The sequence below is a fragment of the Maylandia zebra genome, linkage group LG20 (genome assembly GCF_041146795.1).
Source record: "Maylandia zebra isolate NMK-2024a linkage group LG20, Mzebra_GT3a, whole genome shotgun sequence".
Classification (NCBI taxonomy): Eukaryota; Metazoa; Chordata; class Actinopteri; order Cichliformes; family Cichlidae; genus Maylandia; species Maylandia zebra.
Window position 1 is genome coordinate 2,865,734 of NC_135186.1, and position 27,965 is coordinate 2,893,698.

Sequence of the window (27,965 nt, forward strand, 5' to 3'; positions counted from 1 at the left end):
GAGGTGGGAAAGAATTAAATAAATATACAACTATATATACAAATACTGTAGGAATAATAATGATTTTGCATTAAACTCACCATTACACAAAAGAATAGAAGCTACTTAAAATATTAATAAGAAAAGAAGCAAACAGGTATGGATAGAAATAAAACCCCTAGCTGAGGAGTTCAGGATTCACGCATGGTTGTAAAGCTGCAGCTTTACAAACAAAATCAAAATCTTACAATCCAATATAATGAGTTGCAATATTCTAGATGTGACAATTTAAAGAAGCAACTAAGACCTTTTGAAGATCAGCATGAAGAAGAACAATGGAGCAATAAAGCTGAATAGTCCAGCTAGTGTGCAGAACGGCAGTAATCAGAGAGACAAGATGACAGATTTGGTGTTTTTGGTTGCTTTGTATAGTCATTTTAAATGGAAGCTACAGTAGAAGATGCAGCAAATATAAATAGAAAAGAAAAATCAATACTGTGCTTTCTAATAATATGCTCCAGTGGAAGCATATAGACAAAGGGGGGGAAATGGCTATGGATAGAGGCTTTTGGAACATATCACGTGGGCGGCATAGGTGAAGAAAAAAACATTTATCATTAACAAATGATAAATGATAAATAAAAAAAAGACTGTCCAATAAATCTGCATGATTCCGACTGACTGAAGACTGGGCGAAAATTGAGGAAAATTAGCAGCGAACAGTTGGCTGTTGTTAAGGTCATTAGTTACTTTGACCAGCCCTGTTTCAGCGCTCTGAAGAATACAAGGCTGGTCTAAAAGGATTAAAATCAATAGTCATCTTTGGTTTCTAGTGAAATGGGTCAAGTATTTCATGCTTAGGGCCGGGTGAAAAACTGCCAGTGGATAAAGGATAAAACAGTGGAATCAAAAGGGTTTTTAAAAATATTTTTAGAGAGGAACTTAGTTGTTAAAGTGTCATAATTTTAGCGTTCAGCTGTGTGATGTGAAAACACTTAAACTAAGCCAGTTAGCAGCTACGGGTCGAGGTCCACAATGTGGTAGTTAGGACCCACACATATATGGACAATATGACAAATTATTTTAGTGAAGGAGAATAAAACTGATTGTCAGTGTTGGGGACTAATGGAATACATGTACCGCCGTTACGTATTTAAAATACAAAATATGAGTAACTGTATTCCGTTACAGTTACTGTTTAAAAAGGTGGTATTCAGAATACAGTTACTTTGCTGAAATAAATGGATTACACGGCGGTATTTTCCTGTTTCATATGTTCAGCTATGCCCTCTCTATTTCTGGTTTCCACGCCCCAAACAAAACACGCATTAGGAGGCTCTAATGCCCGTGTCTCAATCTCGCCGCCCATAATGATGTGAAGCAATATTTAAAAAAAATATTCACAAAAATGATTTAATATGAAGGCAATAGGCAGAGTGTTACAGGCATAGCATGTAGCCTCATGGGCAGTGTAGTCCGTGCTGCAGGGAGAATGGACTGCAACTCTGTGAGCGAGGGAGGGGGGGAAAGGAGAGTGGAAAAGTACAATTTGTCACCGAGCAGAAACGGGAGCTGGAAGCATGTAAATATAATAATAACCACTGCAGCCAAAAAGAGTGCCTGACGAGCGTATGGCGAGTAACCTTCAGTAAAAGTAATAATTCACACAGCAATAGTACATTCATGTAGTTGTAAAAAGCATGATTATATAATCCAAAGTATTCAGAATACGTTACCCTCATTGAGTAACGTAACAGAATACGTTACAAAATACATTTTGGGGCATGTAATCTGTAATCTGTAGTGGAATACATTTTAAAAGTAACCTTCCCAACACTGCTGATTGCAGATGATAGAAGATGCTTCAGTTTCCAGCTTGTCCTTCTGTTACTTCTTTCTTACCTTTTTTATTTATCTAGTATGGTGTGTGAATTAAGAAAAAAAAGGCAATTTCAAGAAAAGATTTTATTTTTCTGTTTTTAGCAGGTGCTGCTGAAACTGGCACCGCTTTGAAAGTGTTATTAAATTTAAACATTAAACACAATAGGTTTTCTTAGTAGAGGTACAATGAAACTAAAAGCTGAGGATGAGAAACAACAATCGCAGGCACAAAAGGGAAATTTAATACCACGGTCTTCAGTCGTCACTCTGTTTCCTAGTTTGAAGTCAAATGTGGGGGATGGCACCTTTTATCCTGCAAAATGGTGCAGTGAGGGTCAGTGTCCTCTGAGTGGGACAGGAGCCATTTGACAACACCACTCTCTGGAGTCATGCCACTGTTTGGAGGTCAGAAAAGGAAAAAAATATATATATAAAAAATATACATATATACCCACACACAGACACACATGGCATTGTCCTCTCCCTGCTGTGACCTTAATTTGTTCTGTCTTGAGTATGAGTACCTACTGGGCAGCTGATGCACCTTAAGAGAGCAAGCTGACAGCATTATATATATATATATATATATATATATATATATATATATATTGTTTTGAGCATATGCATGGGAAAGATGCAGACAGACAGAGGAGGGTAAGGATTTGAAAAATAAAACACCACAAGGACAGACTGTTGGTGTGCATGTGTTTTGAAGACTGCGAGTCTCAGGTGAATTTTGCTCATATTCACAAATTCTAACTGGCAGCAGTCTGAAACCAAGGCTGATGTTGGTGTATGCAGCAGCACTAATAACAGCAAAACTCCCCAAAATAAATAAACAATACACACAAGCTGTCTCTCTGCAGGCTAATCTTCTAATGAAGATTTGTGGCAGTGGCTGCTTGGTGATTATTGGCCTAGAACGAACACAAAAGCCATCTTCTCGCTACTGTAAATAAAACCTCGCATTTACACAAACGGTTGCAGGTGAAAATGAGAAAACTTAGGCTGGAGGCAGAAATGTTACTTTTATAGCGTATGGGCTGGCAAATGTTTTGCTTTGCTGTGCTGTCAAACGTCTCATGCTACAGTTAATAAGCAAAACCACTACAAGCCCAAACATTAACCACCATTATTCAGATTTGACAAATGTAATGTGAAGTCGCTTATGTTCATGCGGTAATTCCTGTCTCACTGGGACAAGTGCACCAATCCTGACTATGCTAATTTTATGGAAATGTTTGTTTCCATCCTTCCTCTTCGGTTCCATTTGTTACATTTTATCAGTTCTCTTTTGAACTACATTTACTGCCACTGCATGTTAGCTGAAAGTTATGTTAAATATATAAGCAACCATTCCTCCATCTGTGCGTCCCACAACAGTGTCTGCTGCTGCTGCTGCTGCATTAGGCAAAGCTGCCCAGTGGAAAATCTTTACATGCATAAATGCAAAAAGGTGTTTTTTTCAATGAGATACACGACTCACATGAATGACCTCAGGTACCTCTTCACCCCTGCGTCCCTTACAGCCTTCTAATCCACACCTCTCTTTACCTTCCCTGTGCACCCCCAAGGCAGGGAGCTGTGGTGCAGGTCCCGGCAGAGTCCCTTATCATCCCTCCCGCTTTCCTACTTAGGGGTAGGGCCGCATGTTCAGGGGAGAACTTGTTCAAAGACAGGTGTGCATACCAGACGCCTGTGTTAAGACCTACGCCATGCGGTTTCCATAACTACCTGCTAGTGAGGCTTCCCCGGCACTCATCCAAGACTGCGCTAAACCCTTCTGATAGCTCTAGCTACACTAGCTGTCAATGGGCAAGACTCCACAGAGGGCAGGTCGGAGCTCAACCTACTGACGCCTTTTTGTCACCCAGCCTTTCTGCTACTCATGATCAAGCATCATACATACATTTAAACATGCTGGAAGAGATTTAGTTGGCAGAGGGAAGGCGTTAGGGGTGGAGATTTAAGCTATTTTGAGCTGTTCATGTAACATTAAGGATTAAAAGCTAGCTTAAGGCTTCTTGGAACCAAACGCTGGTAGCATTCATTCAGTCTGTGTGCCCAGCAGTATGTAGTTGAGCAAAGTGAGATTTGTTTAGATGACTGAGGTACCATAGTGAGGACATGTCCTTGTGGTTATAAGTGAAGTTCAGCCAGAGCTTTAGGACAGCAGTATGTTAGATATACTGCTCATATTTCCTCTTGGTATGAGTCAGATGATACAGAGACAGAAGTGCTCCATGTTTGCTGTCACAAGGAAGCATGGATTTCACCCTTTAGCCTAGCTGTAACCAAAGAATTGTCACTCCACCCCACATCCAGCGTTCCTCATCTCACTGTTTTCTCATTTCCTTCTTTATCGCTTAGGTCCCAGTCCTCCTACACTACTCACTCAATCCCGCTTCTCATTCTGTGCTTCATGGAGATCCTCCTTCTACCCTTTAGCTTCCTCCTTGCTAGCCATGCTCCTATGAAATGACCTTGCTGCAACTCAATTGATTTCTCTTCTGTCTTTGTGTGAAACCCTATCTCAACAGCACTCAGAGGAATTTCCTCTTCCCCCCCCCCCAGAGCTGGAAAGAGCTAATTCTCTTTCATGAGGACACTTTTCACTCCATTTTATCTATCTGCTTTCCTCGTTCTCTTCCCCCTCCACTTCTACTCTCTTCTCGTTTGAGCACACAGAAATAGAACAGGCATGATTAATGCAACATCTTTCGCAGCCAAACGTTAGCTTTGCTCAACCTTTTTACACTTGGCTGCCGTTTGAACCTTACAAAACTGCAAGTGAATTATCAGATCATTACATCATCATAAATGCTTGATTCTTTCTATACATGAGTGTGATCAGTAAGGAGATAACAAAAGGAATAAGAGATCAAATAAACATTTGAGTATAGGAATTATTTCACGATTTCATATATGACATACAAACTGCTGAATCAGATAATAACAGTATACACTGAATACTCAAATCTCTTCAATTTAATTTGCAGAATTTGTGTGCAATTAAATCAAAAATTCAACAAGCAGTGAATATAAAAATGGTCTTATTATAGATTTATGTCACTGCACTGTCCTAATAGTCCAAGTATTTCAAATTATGTTAGAGATGAATAAAATAAACCATTGCATAACAGAGTGCCATGTAAGTGCTCAGCATTTTCACAGGAGTTGTTCTGAACTCAGTTATGATTCACTAACCCTTATAGTGAGAGAGAGAGTACTGAAGAGAGAGCTGAAATGTGATTTTTTATATTTTCATGTAATGTAAAAACACTGATTACTTAAATATTTAACCAGTGGCAGTGCAGTGTTAAAAAGGAAGCAAAGCTTTTGATCTCCAGTCTTTCATCAAAGCAGCTGTATGACACAAGGTGATTCAATACCAGTATGGGCAAAAGAGAACACCTGTGCAATGTTAAGCCACCTTGCATAGGGAATGTAAATAAACATATTAACAATTTTTTGTTGCACACAGGAAACCCTAAAGAAAAGAAAGTCACAGTTCATGAACATAAAATAAAAGGCAATCAAGTTATTAGTAAGCTTTGTCATGAAAAAAAAAGAGCACAATTAAGCAAAGACATCAGGAAAATAGATGACAAAAAATATTACACCTCTACATGATAAAGGCAACACTGTCTCTTTGAAAACACTAGAGAGCTGCAGTGTGAAGAATCATCTGTGCCTCTTTCCACTTTGTGATCAGACAGACTGTTGAAGCATACAGAACATTTTCCAGGCTTCAACTCCCAGGTGTCTTGTAGCCCCAGGATTCCCAGTAAGTAGTCAGCCAGCTTGCCTTGGTGAATGCACTAATGTGACACCATAATCACGCACAGGTGCATTTCTGTGCTTCACAGCGCAGCAGCAAAGCGCCAGGTTTTTTTGGTAGTGGTGGCAGGTGCCGTGGGCCCTAGTGGGTGCTTCATAAACGGCACAAATCGGTTTTATTTTCACTGTTTGCTTTTTTACTTTATGACTATAACTCACAAAAAAATACTATGTTTACTCCAGGATCATTCTAATTTTCACTAAAAAAAACCTTTAATACAGGGCACTGCGGGGAGACCAGTGGAAACATGGGAGTCAGGAAATCACACACCTTTACCTTTTGCTGCTCCGCAGTGTGCCACACACACACGTGCACACACACACACGCACACACAAACAAACACAATGGGTTTCCATCCCACCAGTCCAATAACAGGCCTATTCATTAGAGTCTCTTACAGACAGTATTGACAACCTGCTGACACACAGTCACTCCAGCATAAACAAATGGAGCAACAGAGAAAAGCCAGGCAGGGAGGGGATGAGACCTAGCAGCTTTTTGATGGAAGAGGGATCTCCACAAACCAGGGGTGAGCTAGACTTAAAGAAAGAAGTGGCAAGCCTGCTACTTGCTCCTGCTCACACATATATCCACCTAATATCCCTTGCACACACATTATACAGTCCCCCTACAAATGAGTGCCACATTTATCTTACATGCCAGGTCAGCCCTGACCTTTGTGGCATATTGTAATTACTGTCATGGGAATAAGTCTTTTTTATTCTGTGCCTTGGTATGCAGAGCAGCTATAAAGGTGAAGTGGGTCAAGCACACTGAGCTACTCATCACACAGATCACACAGCACAATGCCATAGTCTTACCTCTTCCTGCTGAATGGCATCATGATATTCTACAACACAAACTGGTGAAACCAGAGGTCCACTTTGCAGAAAGGTAGAAAATGGGGTTGCAGAATTCCTGCAGTTCCAGCAGCTCTCAAATATTCCCCTTATGTCTTGGATATGCAAAGAAGCATAGAGGAAAAATACTGGGGCATGAATACCAAATATCTGGCTCATTAATGAGTTATAATTACTATGTCACTTTGACATAAACAAAGAGAGCAGCACAGTCATGAAGAAAATGGGGATGGGGGGCATTGCTGATCTGCTCAAACACATTTTTTTATGATGTCTTTGACTTGACCTCTGGAACCAGGTGTGTGCAGTCAATTAAAAGAAGGGGGTTGCAGAGCTCGGTGAATGGAATAAGCAATAGCTATGCAGACAGGAACAGAAAGATAAACTTTATGGAGACAGATGAGGTAGGAGTGGACGCTCAAACACAAAAACAAAGAGACAGATCGGCTGCATGGCCCTGAGCTCGGGAGGTCAGATCTGACTCAAACAGACAAGACAGATGAGACATGAAGCAACGTTTAAACATGAACTGCTCATGACATGACAGGTCCTCCCCCAAAAACTTTGCAATGATGCTAACAAAGTAGATTTTACCAGGAATGCTTGTCAGATAGTCACCATGCAATATCTGGTGACAGTAAGAGGGCAATACAGACAGTTCCTGTCTAAATGTGGACTCCACACCAGGAACTCACTGCAGGCGTAGATGGTTTGTGCTAGACATCATGGCGGCTGATCACCATGACTCCACAGTCAACTGAGAAGCTCTACACTAACAGGAGCCCAGCGATCATGTTCGTTATTAGGTCGCCATTGTTCTCTTGCTGTTTCTCTCTTTTTATCCACAAACACACACATGCACACGTGCACAGACATGCACACACGCACGCGCACACACATGCGCGCACACGCATGTACTGACCAGCAGCAGTCTCATACCAATACCTCGGTGCAGAGCCCATGCCAGACAGACAGACAGACAGCAGACAGACAGCTATGCTGGCTGCCTGCAGCTTTGTATATAAGCACACTGCCATTGCAATGATCAACTTCAGAATTGTCATTACTATTACAGCAGCCAAAAGCCTCTGTCAGGCCTCCAGAATGCCGACAAAGCTAATGACAATAGAATTGTGTACAGCATCAGGGACAGAGCCGCACTGGTAAAGGTTGTTTGCTCAAGGTCACAGAAAACAGTGGAAAGAGAAAAACACCAGTAGCCATGCAGACACAATCGCTGGAGCATGCGGTTCTCGCAGGCATACTCAAAAACACATTTCTTTCTTTAACTGCATTTTTATAACGACACACATTTCCAATTGAGATATGTTATCACAACGTTGCAGATTTATATCAGGGAGCTTAATCAGGAAATTTGCTGATTGGAGGTCGACATCAACCAGTGCCAGAATTGTAAAGGTCATTACAATGACATTACCCTTTTCAGAAGAAGAAAGCTAGAAATGTCAAATCACTCAGTAGCCACATCATCATGCAAATGGAGCAGAATGTTAGGCACGAGAAAATCTCAGTGTTCAGACAGAAATAATGAAAGATGCCTATCTGAGTGACAACTTAATAAGCAGAAGCCTTGGGTCAGCTTTTTCGGCAGGTGTGAAGTGGAAAGGTTTGACAAATCATTAGATGCAATGAGAAACACACAGATTTTGAACGTTAGAGCCACAGTTCATTATCACCGTTTCTGTAAAATAGAAAAAAGATCTGTGGCGTAACCAGTTAACACTGACATCAGTCTTTATGCAGAGGCCAAATTTATGTTACTGCACAACAGAAGTTACGTTCCGTGTGATATTGCTTCCATCAAAATTCAAATACACACACTCCAATGACTACGCTAAAGTTTAACCTCAACCAGCAGAGTTGTAGTTGGGGGGGGGGGGGGGGGGGGGGGGGGGGTGTTGGTGTTAAGATATCCTACCCAAATATCATTTACGGGAGCTGCTACCACCTGCAACCTGATCAAGACAGTACTTGTCTGTTACATGAGGCTCAAGTCGAGGAATTGTTCATTTTTAACCAGCTTCAGAAGTGCAAAATATAACCCTTAAAATAGAGATAAATTTTAATGTTATTTAACAAAAATTAAAAACCTTCCCAAAGTGAAAAAGTTATCTCTTTGATGGCTGTTCGAAAAAAGTTTAGTGACTGGTTGAAAACCTTTAGCTCACAGGTACACACACACTTTGAGCTCCCACACCTCAGACTGCATGACTCCCCATAATCATTAAAGTTATCTGCTTGAAAAACATGCCTGCCGGGAGAGCAGAGAAGCAGAACTGCGCCTGAATCAGCCCAGGCATGCGTTAAAACAAAGTGGCCTCTCCGGGAGAGCGTGCATCAACGCACACACACATTTCGAAGTAATACATGGGCAGTAAGCACACACGGCTTCATAGTCATGGCCATGTGCAAATAAGAAGACTCTAGAACATTTTTACAAGCGAATTTCCTTTTAAAACCTCTGTATGAATCTACAAGCCGAATGCAAAGCGCACACAGACCACACAGAATCCCCTCTCCTAGACATGGCCACTATGAGACCAGCATACTAAAGAAGAAAGTGCTGGCTGACTCACAACACAACAATGTCTAGTAACTGGAATCTATACTCTCCTGCATGCTAAGGAATGAATCTTCTTTTTAAAATGTGTTTGATGACTTGGACGCTTATCATTAATCAGGATGGCAGCAATGCAAGGTTGAGGAGAAATTGAGTGCCACAGTAACAAATCATCAGAAGAAAGTCACGAATTCTGCACTGACTGTTTGTATAAAACCGCATGACATCAGTTATCACCAAGTTCAGCTGAAACCATCTTTGTCACTTAGCCCCTTCTGACAGAACATGAGAGTGGTGGAGTCTGGTCATGTGACCAAACAGACCATAATGATACAGTCCAGCGCAAATGCTTTGACCTTCTATGTCATCACTCACACCTGCCACATAAATGGCACACTATTAGCGTAATTACAAACACTATCTGTAATTTAGAGGTTGACCCAGGCGCTTGGTATTGACAGATGTCTCTGTGCAATCAAAACCAAGCAGACTACTAAAAAAATAAATAAAACAGAGCTGCTGGTGGCCAAGTTTAAGTAGGGATTAGTGATTCAACAGCCTGACTGATGTCTTCTAAAATCCGATGCACCAAAAAGCAACAACTCACCCAAAATCATTGCTGTGCGTTGCCTTTGGTGTCCCTGGGTTGACAAGTGTTCCCTCACTGCCCCCCGTCTCTCCTGTTTTCTCCAAGTGTACAATGGCTCCAAAATGTCTTTTTCAGAGTTGCTCTCCACTCTCCAGAAAGAGGCAACTCAGAGAGGTAGCGCTAGATGTGAGGAGAGACTGCTGCTGCTGCTGCACATGCCGTCCCTTGCGCCTGCCCTATCCAGGTGAAAAACTGAGTGTGAGAAAGAAACAGCACGAGTGTGTGTGTGTGTGTGTGTGTGTGAGGAGGGGGGTCCTCTGTTTCTGCAGTGGTGGCTCAGGTAAGCCTCAGGACAGCACAGAGGAGACAGAGAGAGAGAGAGAGAGAGAGAGAGAGAGAGTGAAGAAGAAAAAGAGAGAAGGGGGAGCCTAAAGTGTGACAGCCAATCACGCTGGCAGGGGGGAGACTACAGAGCCAAGATCTTCTTCTCCACAGCAGCCAGGAGGAATTGTGGTGTGGTCTCCAACAAACAGCTGACAATCAGTTTCCTGTCTACTGTATCACTTCAAAAGGAAAGCAGTTCGATCTACTTTAAAGTCAACATCTGCTTTGGTCTCTCTCTATGAAGCACACAACTCCCTTTCCCATTCTGGCTTTCTCTCCCTCTCTCTGCTCCTTGTTTTTTAGGGATTGGATATAACCTAAAGGCACCTTACATGCCTCTGCTCTGATTGGTGGCAGGTTCGACCAATGGGAACAGCAGCAGGCACTTGTCATCATGCAGAGTGGAAGTCATGAAGGGGAGACAGAGCTTGACTGAAAATGCTGTCTCCCAAAACCAATTTCTCACTTTTATTTGCCACACTCTCCTCACCCATCTCCCCCTCACAGTGAGCCTGGTTTTCTGTCTGTTGCATTCGCTGTTTATTACCTCCGCCTCGCTACCCTTTGACTCCATGTGTGTGTGGACTTGTAAGGGGATTAACCTTAACGCTGTGCGCGTTTGTGCTTCTCTCCCTTTCCTCCCTCCATCTTTTCAACCTACCCAGACAAAGTTACACATTCTTATCAACATTTGTGGTTTCATCAAAGGGGATAGACTTGAGACTGGGAGTGGGACTGGGGGGGAGCAAGCAAAAAGGAGAGATGAAATAGAAAGCGACAGAGCGGAGGAAGCAGAAGAAGGAGGGGCAGAGATTAAACTAAATACAAACTGACAGAGGAATGAAGAGACATTGAGTGACAAGAAGAGACAACCAGAAGGATTGAATATTGAGACAAAGACAGACAGAGTCGGACACAGAAAATGGGCTGCGGAAAAATTTAACTATCGACCAATGCAATGCAGTCAGTGAATGAAGAGGAGCTTCACAGCCAGCTTCTTATGGTCCACTTCCTCCACACCGAGGAGCCACTCAAAGAATGCCTGCTGTCATGTTGAGCACTAGTCTTTGCCTCTCTCTTTCTGTCTCTCTCTCCAGCTTCCCTTGTGAAGAGAAATCACAGAGAGACATTCGGAAAATCACACAGCCACGATGTTATTGAGAAGCTCAGCGCTTAAGAGAAGGCTTAACAAAGCTGTCAAAAAATTAATCCCCTTGGGCGGGCATGCTTGCAAACACATACAGATATAAACACGTGAGCCTGGGGCTACAGAAAATGCTGCCTGATGTTCATTGTGCCTCCTCTTGTCCTGCTCTCTCTTTCCCTCTTTCTCTTCTATCTCTAGCTCCACCACTACCCTTCTCACTCTCTCAGGCTGAGGCTGTGAGTCACAGGGTGTTGGAGTGAATACTAAGGAGGCTGGCTGACACCTCCAATACCTCTCTTTACAGCAGCTCCACTGCATACGTTTAGGCTACTGTATGTAAACACTGGCAGTCTTAGGTGCCACAAACACCCACTCAAATTCTTACAGACTCTTACGTTTGGATAAAATCCAATGACTAAAAACTGATGGTATTATGGAACATATGGTAGCTCTTAAAGACACACAGAAAATTTCACAACTGCAAGCAAGATCTGACACATCCAGCAGAGAAAATAATGGACTTTACTGATGTGGAACAAGCTTTTTTTTTAAGTGCAAAGGAACAGACAGGTTAGAAGAAGAATTTTAGCCTCTGGCTCCTTGGACAAACCACGCAGACATACATTACGTCTGCAGGAAATGGACTGAGTACAGAAAATATTCGTTTTTGAAAATGTGGCACTAGCAGCTGGAACAATATTTGTTATTAATATAGTTGTGCTTGCAAGTTGTTCCGTCAACATTTGTGTGTGTGTGTTTGTGTGTCAGCAAAAGAGCTGAGATAGTGTTTCCTCATTAGTTGTGTTGGTATCAATAATTCAGAGCCGGTCCTTGTTGTTGTTCAATGGGCCGAGAGCTAATGTGCTGTCGGACCAACAGGGGCCCAGGGCCCAGCGCCACTTTAATGGATGTCATGATGAGAGGGTGAAATTGGAGCATGGAGATCCTGTATCGTCCAAAGACAAGAAGAAGAAGAAGAAGAAGAAGGGAGGGCAAAGCAGACGGCAGGAGAGGGGGACAGGGGTAAGAAGCTCAGGGATAAGGTGAAGGCCACTGGGGAGAGGACAGATGGTATTATTGGACTGGTATGTTTGGAGAAAGGTGATGTAGAGAAACACTGTGTAAAGAGAGCAAGAAGGGAGGAAGCTGCTCTACTACGATTGGTTCCTCTGTTTGTTCATAGAGCCTTCTAAAGCTAATCTCTGTCACCTCTCGATGAGAGAGACACTTATGCCACCAGGGACCTGTTATAATGAATGATAATAATGAATAATGAACTGACATCATTTCACCTCCCATCCACTTGTGTTTCTAATGTTGCTTCACAATCAGTGGAGGAAATAACAAGTATGGTCATATTTAATTTGCATGTCTATAGTTACAAAACTATTTTCTAAAAATGTTTCCACGAACGATGTGATCCGATTACAGAAACTAATCGTAGAGGAGGGGAATTTCCTAAAAATTAGCTCCGTGTATATAAACAGACACAATGTTGCATTCAGCTGAAACATCTGTTCGCTACACAAGCAATTAATTATAGAGATTTAATTGGCAGGGTATTAACTGCTAGATACTGCTTTTGTTTTTCAACTTTAAAGTGCTTAGTCGTTTTAGCAAGCATTTAAAGGAATTTGTTTGCATTCAAATGTGTCCCTGAGACTGTCAGATTTCCCAAGTTTGAAAGTTGTGCTTTACTGCTACAAACCTTTAGGTCACACTACATAGAGTATTGCAAGTATTGCAAGAAAGTGTAAAATGTAAGTGTAAAAACTGCATCTGTACCTTCAATGATTAAAAAAATAATTATCATTATTTCTGATTTTATTTCAAAAGTTATAAAATCACAATGACTTTCACACATAGGTCAAAGGGAACTAAAAGGTCGTACACCCGCCTTTTGTACAAACTAATAATTTATAATAAGGTAATGCAAAATAATAATAAGACATATGTTATGTGTCTTATGTTGAATTTTGAATGATTTACCCCATAGGTCAGTGCAATAGCTGAGATAAGGCAGGATTAAAGAAGAGTACAATAATTTAAGTAGTCTCGAAGACGGTTAATGTAATATAGAAATTCTTCTTAAGATTATTTTTATTACTCTTGATATTTGTTATGATTACCGAACATTTACTTTGATATACCATGTTTTGAAGGATGATGTCAACAATCCTGCAACTTGTTTACAAAATTTTTAACATACTTCGCTTTTACTCTGTTTCTTGAGCCGTTTCTATCAGCGAGCTTTCACTTACCTCTGAGGACACTGTGTTGAATCTAAAGTAGGCTTACGCTAACTTTGACTTTTATATATAAATCTCTATTTTTTTTAAGTGGTAAGTCTTTTTTAAAGTGCTAACACAGAACAGACTAATACTGAACTTTATCATCACTTTTAAGTGAGTCTGAAGGTGCCAAAGTATGCAGAAGTAATTCTGGATTCCAGCTAATGTTTAATCTATGCTACCCTCTATTGGTGTAAGCCTGTTAATACAGGGTGCCTTGCTTCTGTTTGAGCATAAACAGAATATCTGCTCTGGTACTAGACAAGCATTTGGAAAACTTCCAAAATGTAAAATGATCTCATGTAAACTGAAAGGCTAATATGTTCTCAGAGCCACATCACCACACATAGAAGTAAATAAGGGAACCAAAGAGAAAGCTGACACAACTGGTTATGGCCTTAAAGCCTGTCAGACTGAGACAGATACACCTCACTCAAGTGGAAAAATATATACAACAGATTTGTTGAACAGACAAAGCTGTTGAGGCCAGTGTCAGATACAAAAGGAATGACTGCTGAGTATGAAAGGCTTATAAATACTCATCCAATGATGTTCAGCAACAGACTGTGAGAAATACTGTATATCAAACCTGAGGAAGAGCGTGCACATCTAACTCAACCCTTCAAATAATGCCAAGATAAGTCTTCCTCTTGCTATCCTACTGGGGGAACACACAATAAATCTACGCTCACTGAAATTTGCAATGGTGACTGTAACTCACTTCTCTTCAAGAGCTCGAGCGCAGTCAAAATGCAGCTTCTTTTGATCATAAATTCAAGTCATAGTTCATCTCCGAGTCCTGCAGGCATTACAGTATGTGACTCTCCAGACGTGTTAGTTTTCTCTTTTCTTCTTCTAAAGTCTGTTTTTTTGCATGGTGATGCTGATGTACAGGCCCAACCTCGCTCACATATTGGGCTTTGGGTGCCTCTCGTCACTGTGGTGGTGAATTTAGAGACTGGCTATGAAAGTCAAAAGTGAGCCGGCCAGGCAGGTGCCATCAGCGTACTTTGGCTTTGCAAGGACCTCTGCTTTCCCCTTGAATCGGCCTGAGCCTGCACGTCTGACAGGCATATCACTTTCCAAATGTGAGGGATAATCATCCCACTAAATTTAGACTATTGATCAGGTGTGGGTGTGTGCAGGAAATGTGGCCAGCCATATAACATGTTGCTTGAATTCTTTGTCCCACTTCAGAAAACACAGACGAACAGAAAAATGTTTTCCTGTCATTCCAGATACAGTACGACAAAAATAACTTACCAGCATGAAATCCATTTTTTCCCCATTACTCCAACAGTTGATGAGACACACTATTAGAGAAGCACTCAATGTGCCCTTGTGTACAGATTTTCTCCCTTAATTTTGAATTAAACTATGAAGTGTTTTAGAGTATTTCTATAAATATAAAAATGTTTTAAGCTTGTTTTAATTTTAATAATTCACCGTGTAGCCATGTTTTTAAAAGCTTTATTTCTTTACCTTTCAGCAACATGTTTTGATCAAACTATCAAGATGATTGTTATGACTTCTTTTCAGAAAGAAAGTTAATAAAGTTTCAATGACTGTCTCCTACAGAAAGAGAGAGTCTGTGAGAACACTGTATGTGGATGTGTGTACACAGGTGGGTGTGCCTGTCCTGTGAATCCACACTTGCCTGCGGAGGTGGAGAATGTCGCTGTTGACTGTCACACTCTCACACTTTCCTGACACTTTTACACCAGCACCACAGGAGCACAGGGCGCCTCTCTTTCCGGCCATATTCAGATCACACACTTGCATCACAACTCCTTTTTTCCTGAAATTTTACTATGATGATTCGCATTATTCTGCTCTAAGCCAACACATTATAAGCAGTGTATTTTTATTTAGACTAATTATCATCTCTCCAGCCAGTCCTCTATTATTAAACCTCAACATGGGTCAACCAGATAACATCTAAAATCTAGCATCTAATCTATCATCATCAAGAAAGTGTGCAAAGTATTCTTTATTTAGCTTTTTTCTAACAGTTAAACACAAGTGGTGTACTCGTTAACGGGGACAAGTTTCACTCAAATATGTATTCCTTGAATAATGTTTGTGTGAAATTTGAGCAAACTCGTGTGGAGCTCAGTCTGGATGTGAGAGCAGCAGGAAACAGGTGGAGCTGTCAGGACAGCGCTCATCTCCACAGATGTATACTTGAGAAAAGGAAAGACCTTCAAGCAGTGACCTTCAAGCACACCTGTTCACATATTTGTCAAATATAATCTAATTTGAGGTAACCAAGGCATATTTATAAACCCAAAAACTGCACCACACAGCTGCAATATTGAAGAAAAATAGAAGTCATGCATGCTCTGCCATTATACGGAAGAAGACACATTGCAGAAGACGATGATATGATATTAGGTTCAGTTCTTACCTGTGCTCCACATTGACTTCAGTTACTCCTGCTCTTAATGACCGGGTCCAGTCTCTAACACTAGCTAGGTAAAATGAGAAACAACTATTTCCTTTGTTGAATCCTTGTACAATTAAACTGATCTGGCTTTTTGCAAGTAGAAGAAAAACAATTAAATTCTCATTATTTTGAAAAGATTCCCACGATCAGTGAAAGGAAACAGCATATACTTGAGTAATATGAAGGACATGTGGACATAGAGACCGCATACATACACGTTGCCTCTGTCACCTCCCCTCCACCTCTCTGCATCATACCTCCTCCCTCCCTCTTACTGTCCGCCCTGTGTGAAAACAAAGCGAGAGCAGGAGAGTACAGCAGCTAATCTTGACAGACCTGGTGAGAGCAGTCGTGTCAGGGGAAGGAGCGAGCCGTTTGCCGAATGCTGTAGCGGGGACTCATCAGCAGCAAAGAGGGCAGAAAGGTGAGCCAAATGTCAGTGAAGGCGTGAGGAAGTCAGATCCAATACCAACAGATGAGAATTACCCACCCGTGAAAGGATTTTTGGTACAGCATGTGGATTGAATTCTCCAACATTTGCAAAACACTCTTAAGCACACAAGCCTTTCTACATCTGCAAATTCTTCAACCTCTAAATAAACCCTGTGGTCCCACTGGATCACAGCACAGCTGCTGTACCTCAAACCAACAGCAGTGTTTAATAAAATCTGATGAAAAAAGCAAAAATTCAGATATAAATAAAAGCAGAGTGACGGCATAACACACGAAGAAATTTAAAGGTAAATTCTATTCTGCAGTAAGCAGTCATCCACCACATAGGCCAACTGGAGCTAGCTTTAATGTGACATCAGCTGTACAGTGAATGTCCAACTCATTCAAAGCCTACTGTTTGATATGTCCTTACACAGCATCACTTCCTAGAGTGCCTCCAGTGATTAGTGTGCGAGTGTGTGTATACACAGAGTCACACACTCACATCCTAATAAGCAGGTACTGCAACCCCCACCTCCCCATGCATTCTGCAGAAAGATAAGGTTAGAAGGGGAGAGGACAGCAGTTTATAGATGTAAGCATTTTTTAGCACCCAGGGGCCTCGGGGTAGCGTTACAGAGTAACAGAGACTCACTGCGGACAAAAAACTGCCCCCGTCTCTCTCAGCAATAAACATGCCATTAAAAGTAGCACCAAAAACCATTAATGGCTATAGTGTCTCTATTTACTGTTAGGTTTCTGACACATACACATGTAGGGGAAAAAAACTCAAGCGTATTAATAATTTCTCAGTAAGAATGCTGGATCGTATTTGTGGTTAATACTGTAAGCTGGTTCAAAGCCAGAGGGAAGGAGAGAAGGCAAGGCGGGTTAGGTTGCCAATTTTATTTCAACAATAAAGACAAACAGATGTCTGTGTGGAAAACCTCACTTCACAAGTTAAATTTTTGCTTTGTTTTGTTTGTTTGTTTTCTTTACCTAAATGATTTTTAATTGAACTTTTGACTCATTCCCATTCACTGCTTTCCCCTCAATGTATATCTGCAGTGGTTCTTCTTCTTCTTTACTAGCAGGGCCTAATTTTGCCCACAGTTGTAAGTTAGTAAAGTTTTACTTGTATAACAACTTTCAATCTTAATATAATAAAGATATTCACAACAAAAAACTGTAGAACATAAGAACAAAAGCAAGTCTAAACAGATCCTCGCGGCCTTGAACCTGGGGAGGATTTAATCACTGAAAAGTGAAAACAGCTGCAGAAGTGTGCATGGCAGTGATTTAAGCACATGTCAGGCTGAGTCCATCCTTGGTGACATTATGGCGAGCGTTGATGTGCTGGCAAAAAGGTTTTACTCATTTGGCAAAATGTACAGTCATGTTTTACGTGAGCAAAGTTTTGTAGACTGGCCATTTAGAGAGGACTGCAACTGCACGCCTGAAAAGGTATGACGCCCATTGCAAGTAACTGAAATCTTGATGCTTTGGAACATGATTAGCTAGCTTGTTTCCATCATATTTGTTGTATCTACAATATGTTATGGATTTACACAGCGGTTACCTTTGGTCAAATCTATTTTCTAACAGGTTGGTTTAACTGGGACTTCTTGGGAAAATATTTTTATTTAAATAGTTGAACTGCTTTCTAAATATGACTTAACATTTTGTATTGACACCAAGTATTTAAAGGTAATATGTAATTAAGTTTAAGTGTAGGTGGTTCAAACTGTACACAGGAGTATTTACACTCATCTCCATGAATCATAATTGTAACTGATGATGATCATTGGTATTCCACTACATACTTTTATGAAAGCCTGGCAGTGTGCAATTTATGGTTAGGGAGGTGCCAGATTCAGTTTCAAGTGTCCAGTGCACAGGTTTGTCCCGGTACCTTCTAGTCTTGTCATGATAAACAGGCTGCTGACATCTTGCTTTATGAGCAACAACATGTGCCATGTTACCCTCTGAAGTCAAAAGGAGACCATCGTCAGGTTTCATTTTCAATGAAACTTATTCCTTTGCAAAAAAACTTCTTAATTCTTGGCCTGCCTGGCAACAAAAGGGTTCAGACAATATGGTCTCTCTTGCTTTTTACATTTGCAGATGGCCAAAGCTGGGTTTGTCCACTGCCCCAGTGAGAATGAGCCAGATGTTGCCTGCTGCTTCTTCTGTCTGCTCGAGCTCGAGGGCTGGGAACCAGATGATGATCCCTGGTAAGAAAAAATATGCTACCTGGGGTGCAGCAGTTAAACATTTAATTTGTATCTACATTACTCAAACGTGTTTCCTATATGCAGAAGACCGACTGCTACATGAAGTTGATAAGTCATGGCTCCTGATTATTGCCTAATCAGCATTATGTTTTTGTTTTTAATTGTGTTTTTGCTTATTATGTACATCTGACAAGGTCTGAACATGAGAGGCGCTCTAAATGTGACTTCTTAACCATGGAGAAAGACTTCACCAAGCTAACAATGGCTGAATTCTGTCACCTGGAAAACAAAAGGCTAAAGATTTACTACGTAAGTGCCCATCAGTTGGCTGTGTGCAAAGACACTAACTCTTCCTCAATTCTTACTTTTTTTTTTTCCCCCCCCCTTTTCCAACATTCTCCCTTTAGAAAAAGGTCTGGCACAAGAAGATGGCTTTTTTGAGGGATGCCATAGACCATACAGTTGCGGAGCTTAAATCTAAGCTGGACTGATTCTATGCATTTATTCATTGCATCTTATTTTATTTCAATACCAGTCTTAAGTGTTAAACAAGAACCCGCAGCCTGACTCACTGGTCGGATTGGATAGCAGTTCATAAAATTCAGCCTTAGGCGAATGCGACACTTTCTTTACAGTACCGTCTTTGACCACAAGATGGTGCTTTTGCATTAAAGCTGCAGTTTTGCTATAACGCTGATACACTTTCTGAAATTCCCAATCTCTCATCAAAACCTTAACAAATGCACCTCACTCTGAAATGAAAGCGCACATTGAGCTGGATTACAATGCGGGCTATATTCTCTTTTTTTCAAACACTTACTTATCATCTCCCTGAACGTGCCACCATCCCTACCACCCCTTTTCAAACCTTGACCCTGGACAGATGGCCTGAAGCCCCTCCTTTTCAATACCAACTGTTGCCCCAGTAACATCTGTTACATATAGGGGGACAGTGCACCGAGGGCTTGCCAGGATACTTCTCTAACTCTGAGGGGGACTGAAATTCAAGAGATGCTGCAGCTGACAGTAGAAGGCGTGGGAACGATGGTTGCATGATAAGCACTTGACTGGGTTTGTTTTGCACTTAAAGAACAACGGTTTAACTCTGAAAATCATTTTAATTTTTCTCCTGTCTTTATGCAAGAGAAACTGATGCAGGGCTCTGTTTGTTTCTCACTGTGTTTTGTGGAAGGCTTGGTTGGATGACGTGAAGGATTAAGAGATGCTATCCCTTCCCCAACCTTCCACTGTTCTGGATTAATGTCTAATGTAACACTCTGGCCACTGAGCCCAGATCAGCTGCTTAATTCTCTCTTATCTGCTCACTGCAGAGCAAATTGAAGAGAATATTTTTAGACAAAACTAAAGTAAAATGCTCATAGGTGATGTAACATTTTTAATAAACTGTTCTGCTTTTATAATTTCCTCTGGTCTCTTTCTTGCAGTGCTGTTGTAAAATATTTCCTCGAACTATATTTTGTTCTTTAAGCTAAATGCATTCTTTTAAAAAAGTTAAAGGATATGAAGGTGTATGTTGAGTTAGTATGGGGAAAGATCCAAGCTTTTTACTGATGTGGTGTGGTTTTGCGTGAATACATGGATCATAAGGGGGATGTGTGCAGTAATTGCTAATGTAACTCTAATCAGGGCTTATACCCACATCCACTTATTTATGTGTGCTCCAGAAAATGAACAAAGAGAATAGCTTGGTATGACTTCTGTCCTCAAGTGGCACAGATGTAACAGATGAGCTTATCTGTGGGAATGGAGTAAAATATTTTAAATTACTGCATCATAACTAAGCTGGGAAGATGCCCGTTCACCTTTTCCCATCCTGTTATTTAAGACCTGAATAAACCTAACAAATCACACTTTAAAATAACAGGAGTCCACAGAGCACTATGACACATGCAGATCTAATTCTAAGCTTATTAATGACTGTGAGAAAGGATTGGTCATGAAATAGGTTTCTCTTTAATAAACTGTAAGCAGCAAGTGTAGCAGATGGACAAATTGACAGATGTTACTAACAGAAACTTTACAACCTGGGCTTTCCAGTCCGGCCCCATCTGTTGCTCCTGCAACCAGTGCCTCCCTCTACCCTCCTCCAACGTTTCTCATCAGCATCTATCACTGAATCTTCTCCTCTCATTCTCCATAGTGCCCAAAATGAATGACATCAGCATTTACCCCCTCATATGACCCGGTTTAACCCCTCATAAACAAAGGGCAAATTAAAAGATGTCATGAGCGCAATGGATACACTGAGAAAGGCAGGATGATGTTAATGTAACTTTTAAAGTCTCACGCTCTTGTCTCCGTCTGAAAAGTTCTGATGGGAATATTATAAAAAGGATAAATGACTGGCATGTAAAGAAGCCAGCTGACACAGAAGCTTAGACGCCATTGTGATTGTGGACCACAGTCTGTGAGTGTGTTTAAATGATGAATTTGCTGATAGACGGCCAGATTAAGGACAATGAGTTGCACTGTTCATTGTATTACAAAGGGGGGGGGAGATAAACATTCACTTCATTTTCATTTTTCATCAAATATTCTCTCATTTCTGGCTGCTTCTCCTCTAAGACACCGCAGCCCGTCTACCTTGGCTGTGTTTTGTGCCCTGTTCCAAAGGGACCTCCATCTGTCCCTACACTCAGCCCATTGTGGTGTCCCTAAGCCCAGAAACTTCCACAATGTAGTGGGCGTGTGCAGGGGGGCCAGGGTAAACACGACAGCATCCAGATCCCATTAGAAGCTCTTTAACTCTAACACCCTAATGCTCGGAGAGAAGTCTGGGAGGGGAAGGTCCACCCCTCATCCACTTGCACACAATGTCACCTTTACACCCACTTCCATAGGTAATGAACCTGGGAGCTACCCTCTTTCTTCTCCTCCTCCTCTCCTCCTCCCCCTCCATTTCTGAGTTCATGTTTCATATTTTAAAAAGAGCCCTTAAATTCTATTTTATTATTTTTTCCTGACATTAATATAAATATTTAAACTTTCAGTTGATGTTTTAGTGTTTTATCAGAGGGAAAAAAACATCATTGACTATTTATGACTGAAAGCTGTCATTTTAACAACACCTTACTTAGAATTTAGTTAATAAATGAAGTTAAACCTCTGGCTCAGTACATTTTTAAAAAATTATTTTACTCAGTCAGACCGTGCTCCATTTTCTCTTTCTGTCTTTGCCCATACCTTTTTTTTCCAGCCATCATCTTGGTCATCCTAGCTGCTCCTGAGTGTAGGGTGTTTCTGTTTTGGGGGTGCTCCACATCTCAACCAAGCCACCCATTGCCTTATGCACCCCACAGAAGCAAGCATGTGTGTTTATGCATGTGCGCTGAGGCCCAAGAGGAGGGAGAATCACTGTGTTCACCCTCAGCTTAAAGGCAGAGGGATTATCGGCACACAGACACTGATTAAAGCCTTCCAACGTCCTATGGCCCCATTAATACAGTCTTAATCACAATGCTTTATCCCTCCATCTACCTCCTATGGATCAGGACCTTTTCATTTTACTGTGAGCAACTCTTGTTTAGCGGATTAGGCATGCTGTACACGAAAACAAGAAAATATAAGCAGAGAAGTGAATTAGAGGAAAAATTGTGCTTTATATAGACATAAAGCTATACATAGGCTCATGCTGTCAGCAACTACTGGGCTATATTCATATATCAATAAAAAGTACTAAAGTTGAGAAATCATTAGCTGAAGCATGGGACCCATAACCCCTGTGTGCTGATATCTGACATGACCTCACTCTCCCAGGGGATTGAGCTACAGGTTGTGTTCCCTTGCCTGTCGCCTCAGCCAAGATGGCATCACAGAGCATGTGTTCCCTTCCCATTACTAGACCCTCATCATCATGCCCTTATTATAGACAAGAGCCACTTGATGTGTGTGTGACGCCTGTGATATATGGTACTGTAAAGTTATGAACCTTTCTACTATTTTTAAGTATTTTATTACAATAATTATTGGGGGGGTTTTCCATTTTAAAATAATTTGGGTTTTTTGCACAAATTAGCAAGAAAAAATTACATTTTAAAAGCTTATGGCACGTATATATTTCTGAAATTGCTGCATGAAAATCTCCGCCATGCTCCTCGCGCAAGACTGTCCTGTGTTTTCTAATCTTGTATCCAAAGTCAATTTATAGGGATTATGTCCATATCCACCCACTCATGTATTATTTGGACTATGGAGGATAAGTCGTAACAGCCCCCCCAACACCACCACCACCACCAAAAAAAAAAATAACCACTACATTCTCTCTCTCACACGCACACACTGTTTTTGCTGTAGCCGAACAGCAAGGACACAAAGAGCATGCATCAGCTACTCTACGAGTACTTTCTCACACTGTCTGCCTGTGTGTAGAGCTATGTGTCATTCCTTCATCACGGCTGACACACAGCAGCAGAGGGGACAAACTTGCAATTGAGGATCAAGGACCTCGGTCACCTCTGCTGCCCTCTGCTCCTCTCTCCACTTCTCCACTCTTCCACAACACACTTACTTCCCTTTGCCTCTCCCATTTCTCTCTTTTATGCTCTCACTCTCTGCTCTTTCTCTCTTTCTCCCCAAATTGGCCCAGCTGTCCATCAGCCCCCCACCGTTCCCCCAGCTGTCTGACCTCCCCAAACGAGGAGCCCAACAACAATACAGGTCACAGGTCAAGAGAAAGAACAGGCTGCGTTCACAATAGACCAGTGGCGCCCACTAAAACAATCATTCCCTTTTCTTTTCCAGCCCTTCTCCACTGTTGCCAGGACTGGAAATGACAAATCTCTGGAGGGGTAGCTGAAGGAAACGAAGGGGGAGTCCTCTTAGAGAACAGCATCCAAAAGCACCTTCCCCCTTTTTTTTTTTTTTTAACAATTGGCCAAAAGACCACAAGGATAAATACACTCATGCACTTCATCTTTGCACTCTGCCGCCCTGTTCTTTGTTTATTTCAAGAGTCATCATGTCCCTCAGCACAATCATGAAAGTCAAAACTGATACTCCGGTCATTAGTTGAGTGATATAAATGTTTTAGGAACTTTGCCAGCTTTACATTATCTCTGGATTGATGTATCCTTATTTCTGCTTTGCTGAACTTTTTACCCATTTATGGCATTAGTATGTAGAGACTGCATTATTTTAATATTCATAAAAGCTAATCTTCTTAGCTACTATATAGCATCCTTCTTACACATGTGCTGTGTCTCAAAGAAAAGCCAGGCTAGTTTACCATTCAGTAAAACTGGATGAATTATTGGAAAATGAGTTCTTGCCCTTCAGTGTTTTGGCATGAGCTACATGGGAAAATGGGACACATGGGAGAGAAAGCCAACGATAGAGGCTCAGAGCTGTGACAGGTTCACCTGTTCCCCGGAGCAGTTTTCCCATGGCCCACAACAGCCTCCCGCCTGACCTGATAGAAACCCCGGAGCAAGCCTTTGAATGACATCATGCACAGACTCTTTCTCTCTCACACACACATGCACACACTCATATCATGCAACAGATCTCTATTTCCCAGCCACAAAGTACTCCTTCATCCAGTCTTGCTGATTTCCCCCTTTTTTTTTTAGTTGGCACACTCTTCTATTGTAAAATGATTTAGAGCCACAGAAATCTAAATATACTAATTAGCTATCTGTGTTGTTTGTGTAATATTTATTTTGCATGTAAAAATGCATTTATGAGTACAGAAAAATGCCCAATACTGCACCTGCTGGTAATCGTGACCAGATTACAGGGATATTCTGAAAATGATGCATCTAAAACGATGCACAAAGCTAGTGAGAGCGATGTAACAGCTGTCGCTGACTCACATTTATTTATTTTTTAAAACCAGAACTTGTAATTTAACTGAAGTTGTAATCGAGTTGATGAAAATAATTTGTCCTCTGATGTGAGGGCTTAGCAAAAAGAGTCATCTCTGTATTATCTACTGTGCTTTATATATAAGTGTAATACTAAAACGCAAAAAGAAATCTAAATGAATGAAAACATCACTGTACCAAGCTTGTGTTTACAGCCAGTTAGTGCATGCGTTTGTCTTTCTGTTAAACTAAAATGTAAGAAATGGATGAGAGCATAACATCACAAAAAGACATGGCACACGTGTTACTATGGAAATAGCATATAATATAAGAATATTTATTTAATTAAGTGCGAAACAGCAAAATATTAACAGTACAGTATGACAAAAATTGTGACACCAAATGAACAAGTACCTGAAAGACTTAAAATAAATAAATTAAATACAGTACAGCTACCAGTGGCTGGCATCAACCCAAGACAGTGAAACAGAAACTGTGCTGAGAAAAATATAAAACAGACAAGACATTATCAAAATAAATATTAAATACAGGTATAAATAAATGCATTGCTTTTCTTAAATTCAGAAGGAAACTGGCTGTAGGCCTCAGTGCACAATGGGGGACTTTTTGATCAATTTCTTTTTATACGTAGACGTGTAAATAATAAAGTATTTGTTCAAACATAAGCATCTGAATAATGCTTCAGCAAGGACATCTGATTTGGTAAACTAATTTTTACTTCAACTCTTTAAAAACTGACGGAGCAATGTGTTCAAAAGAAGATTAACATATAAACAAAAGTGAAATAAATACAATAATAAATGTTATGGGTGCATGTTTCAGGTAGATTGAGTTGAGGTGATGAGTCTTCTCTCTGAGCATTCAGTGCTCTCCCAGAGTACTAGACAACATAAAAGCAAACATTTTTCTCTATACACTCAGTACCACAGTCATCCTTTTTTTACAGCAGTTTATACAGGAGCAGTGCTTCTACTCTGGCTATTCATAACAGTCACTCATTCACTGGTACTATCACATTTCAGATGGTACCCATGTGAGAGGTGATGAGGTGAGGGGGAGCAAAGGAGTCAAAGGCCACATCCAGGGGCAACTCGTAGCGAGAAGCCTGTAAGAGTGGGTGGGCCTGAGGCCCCCCTGGTAGGCTGCCTGTCGTGGACGTGGGGTAATGGTGGGATGAGAGGTAGTGAGCATGGTGGGGTGTGTAGTTCCTCTCTGACTCATGCGGAGATGGCTCCTGCTTCAGGGCAAAGTTGCCACTGATGCTGAGTGGGGGAGTGAGGGGCCCATCGTATGGAGGAGTGCTGCTGCTGCACTCGTTAGGGGAGGGGTTGTCATATACAGGCCCCTTGAATCCTTTCATTTGGAGGAGGTGCGATGCCTCGAGGGAGCCGTAGGGTGGGCTGGGAAGGCCTGGGGATGGGTAGCTGAGGGGATGGCCAGCCACCATACTACCCATTCCTGGACCTCCACACTTGTCTTCCAGCTTATTAAGAATCATCGGACTGGGTCCCAGCTGCAGGCAGCCAGCCACAAGGTTGCTGGTAGGCTGGGACAAACCTTTACACAGCATCTCCACAAATCCATGACTCTCTGGAGACTGGCCACTTTCCAGCACCTCCGACAGAGCCCAGATGTAATTGCGGGCCAGCCGCAGAGTCTCAATCTTCGACAGCTTTTGTGTCTTAGAGTAGCAAGGCATCACTCTGCGCAGAGTATCCAGAGCATCATTTAGCCCATGCATACGAGAACGTTCTCTGGCATTGGCCTTTATTCGCCGTGCACGAAACCTCTCCTGTCTAGCTTTGGTCATCTTCTTCTTTTTAGGGCCTCTCCTTTTGGGAGCATTTTCTCCATTTGGTCCATCCTCTTCATCCTCTTCCTCTTCCTCCTCTTCTTCCATATCCTCACTACCCAGTTCTGTGCAGGAGCGGAGGCGACCCCCTACAGTCAGGCCATGGCGCCCCGTCAATTCTGGGCTTTCATCTCCATCCTGTGAGCTGCCGTCATCATCGAGCCAGCTGAGGGAGCTCACCAGCTCACTCACATCCCCACTTTTCCCAAATGATTTGGTCATCATTTTGATCTAAAGAAAAAGAGCCCACACAACAAATTCAATACTTTGGGATTCAGTGTCTGTGAATGTAAATCCTTGAGGCTATTTCCCCATAACGTGATAAAATTGTATTATTATTTATAACTGATGGGTACCAGAAGAAGCACACACTGACTGAGAGTGCTCTCATTTCAGCAGGGCAGTATGGACAGATCACTTATATGAAGTGCAAGCACCTCTGTCGCATAACAGTTCTGAAATAAATCCAGTAATTATTTCAAATCAATCTCACTGTGAAATTTGGATATTAATGAATAAATGGCTGTTTTCAGAATGAGATGGATGAGTGGTTCCCTGCTGTTATTCTCCAGTCTTTCAGAGACGCTGTCAATCTGGGACACCACGGGATTTACTCAGTATATAAAGCTCAAAGATTAAACAGGCAACATACAAATCAACAAACATGTAACCCCCCAACACACACACACACACACACACATTTCTCTGTTAGAATACCTTCATTATTATTATTATTATTATTATTATTATTATTATTATACTTTTTGCAGAGCAATCTATATCGCCCCAAAATCACATTTTAAATGTTATTTTGTACTTTAATGTTAAGTGAAACGAAGAATATTTGTTATTGTTGTGCAAAAAAGTCCTACTTTGTGATTTTTAAAGTAATTTAAAGTAACTTGTAGAGCGAACTTTGGGCTCGTAATTCTGTCTTTACTGTACATCCCACTGAACATAAAAAAGATAGAACTGTAAATAATAGGATGATGCTTGGGTGATTTGAAAGGTTTTCACAGCTGTAAATAAGCTTAAGAGTTTTTTTCTGCAAAAATTTCATGTGTTAAATTTATTAGCTCTAATGTGAGCCATATGGGTTTTTTTCTATTTCTTTCACAAGACTTGGACATAAAATGTCAACTCACCTGTTTGGGATCCGTTTTCGCTTCGTTCACAACAGATTTTTAAATGTTAAACAGACTAATAAAAGAGTGATAAGTCCACAACTGCTGTGTTTCTTTCTTCGCGCACCGGCCAGTGTCCCTTAATCTTCTGCTCCCTCAGATGGCCATGAGTACGCTTGGAACTTTCATCTCCAAATGACACGATCGGGCTGATATTCTTTTTGCCTTTAACCGGCAAGTCCCTCCCTCTGCCGCCCCACCCACCGTCAACTTATCCAAACGCGCGTGGCGTGCTCGTGACCAGAAGTTTTGGCAAATGTGCAGCGAGCGAGAGAGTGAGACAGGGTACATGCATAACATTTTTTTTAATCATGAAGTCCGTGAACTACGAAAGGATGGGTGTATAGGACGTCAGAAATGCACAGCGGCCAACAAAGAGGAACTTGAAAACACTTGGTAGCAGTTTAAGGAGCACATGCAG

General features: G+C 41.3%; 3 protein-coding genes across 5 annotated transcripts in view; 1 reads left to right on the forward strand and 2 right to left on the reverse strand.

Moving 5' to 3' along the window:
* The window catches only part of znf385a (zinc finger protein 385A), a 55,020-nt gene extending 39,032 nt beyond the window's left edge, over positions 1-15,988 (reverse strand). The window contains exon 1 of one of the 3 annotated variants that reach the window (XM_076877985.1): positions 15,961-15,988. In XM_076877985.1, the coding sequence (XP_076734100.1) occupies positions 15,961-15,973 (13 nt within the window). In that variant the 5' untranslated portion in view covers positions 15,974-15,988. Of the gene's footprint in view, positions 1-3,346; positions 3,625-9,749; positions 10,391-15,960 lie in introns of those variants that run through there. The other 2 variants (XM_004558752.4, XM_076877986.1) reach the window with 2 other exon arrangements.
* A 1,744-nt stretch (positions 15,989-17,732) lies between these two features.
* Positions 17,733-20,086, forward strand: birc5b (baculoviral IAP repeat containing 5b). The gene is made up of 4 exons (XM_004558751.5): positions 17,733-17,895; positions 18,556-18,665; positions 18,860-18,974; positions 19,073-20,086. The coding sequence occupies exons 1-4, from the start codon at positions 17,770-17,772 to the stop codon at positions 19,154-19,156; spliced, it is 435 nt and encodes a 144-aa protein (XP_004558808.3). The 5' UTR covers positions 17,733-17,769; the 3' UTR covers positions 19,157-20,086.
* A 4,705-nt stretch (positions 20,087-24,791) lies between these two features.
* Positions 24,792-27,708, reverse strand: neurod4 (neuronal differentiation 4). Its single transcript, XM_004558750.3, has 2 exons — positions 27,506-27,708; positions 24,792-26,591 (listed from the first exon to the last, which is right to left on the reverse strand). Exon 2 carries the CDS (start codon positions 26,583-26,585, stop codon positions 25,527-25,529), a length of 1,059 nt encoding a protein of 352 aa, XP_004558807.1. The 5' UTR covers positions 26,586-26,591; positions 27,506-27,708; the 3' UTR covers positions 24,792-25,526.
* Between the last annotated feature and the right edge of the window lie 257 nt (positions 27,709-27,965).

Excerpts from the sequence above, each read along its gene's own strand:
- birc5b (XM_004558751.5), top strand. The coding sequence starts at position 17,770 with ATGGCGAGCGTTGATGTGCTGGCAAAAAGGTTTTACTCATTTGGCAAA. Across the intron at positions 17,896-18,555 it reads GCAACTGCACGCCTGAAAAG|ATGGCCAAAGCTGGGTTTGT; the intron begins GTATGACGCCCA and ends TTACATTTGCAG. Across the intron at positions 18,666-18,859 it reads GAACCAGATGATGATCCCTG|GTCTGAACATGAGAGGCGCT; the intron begins GTAAGAAAAAAT and ends ACATCTGACAAG.
- neurod4 (XM_004558750.3), bottom strand. The coding sequence starts at position 26,585 with ATGATGACCAAATCATTTGGGAAAAGTGGGGATGTGAGTGAGCTGGTG.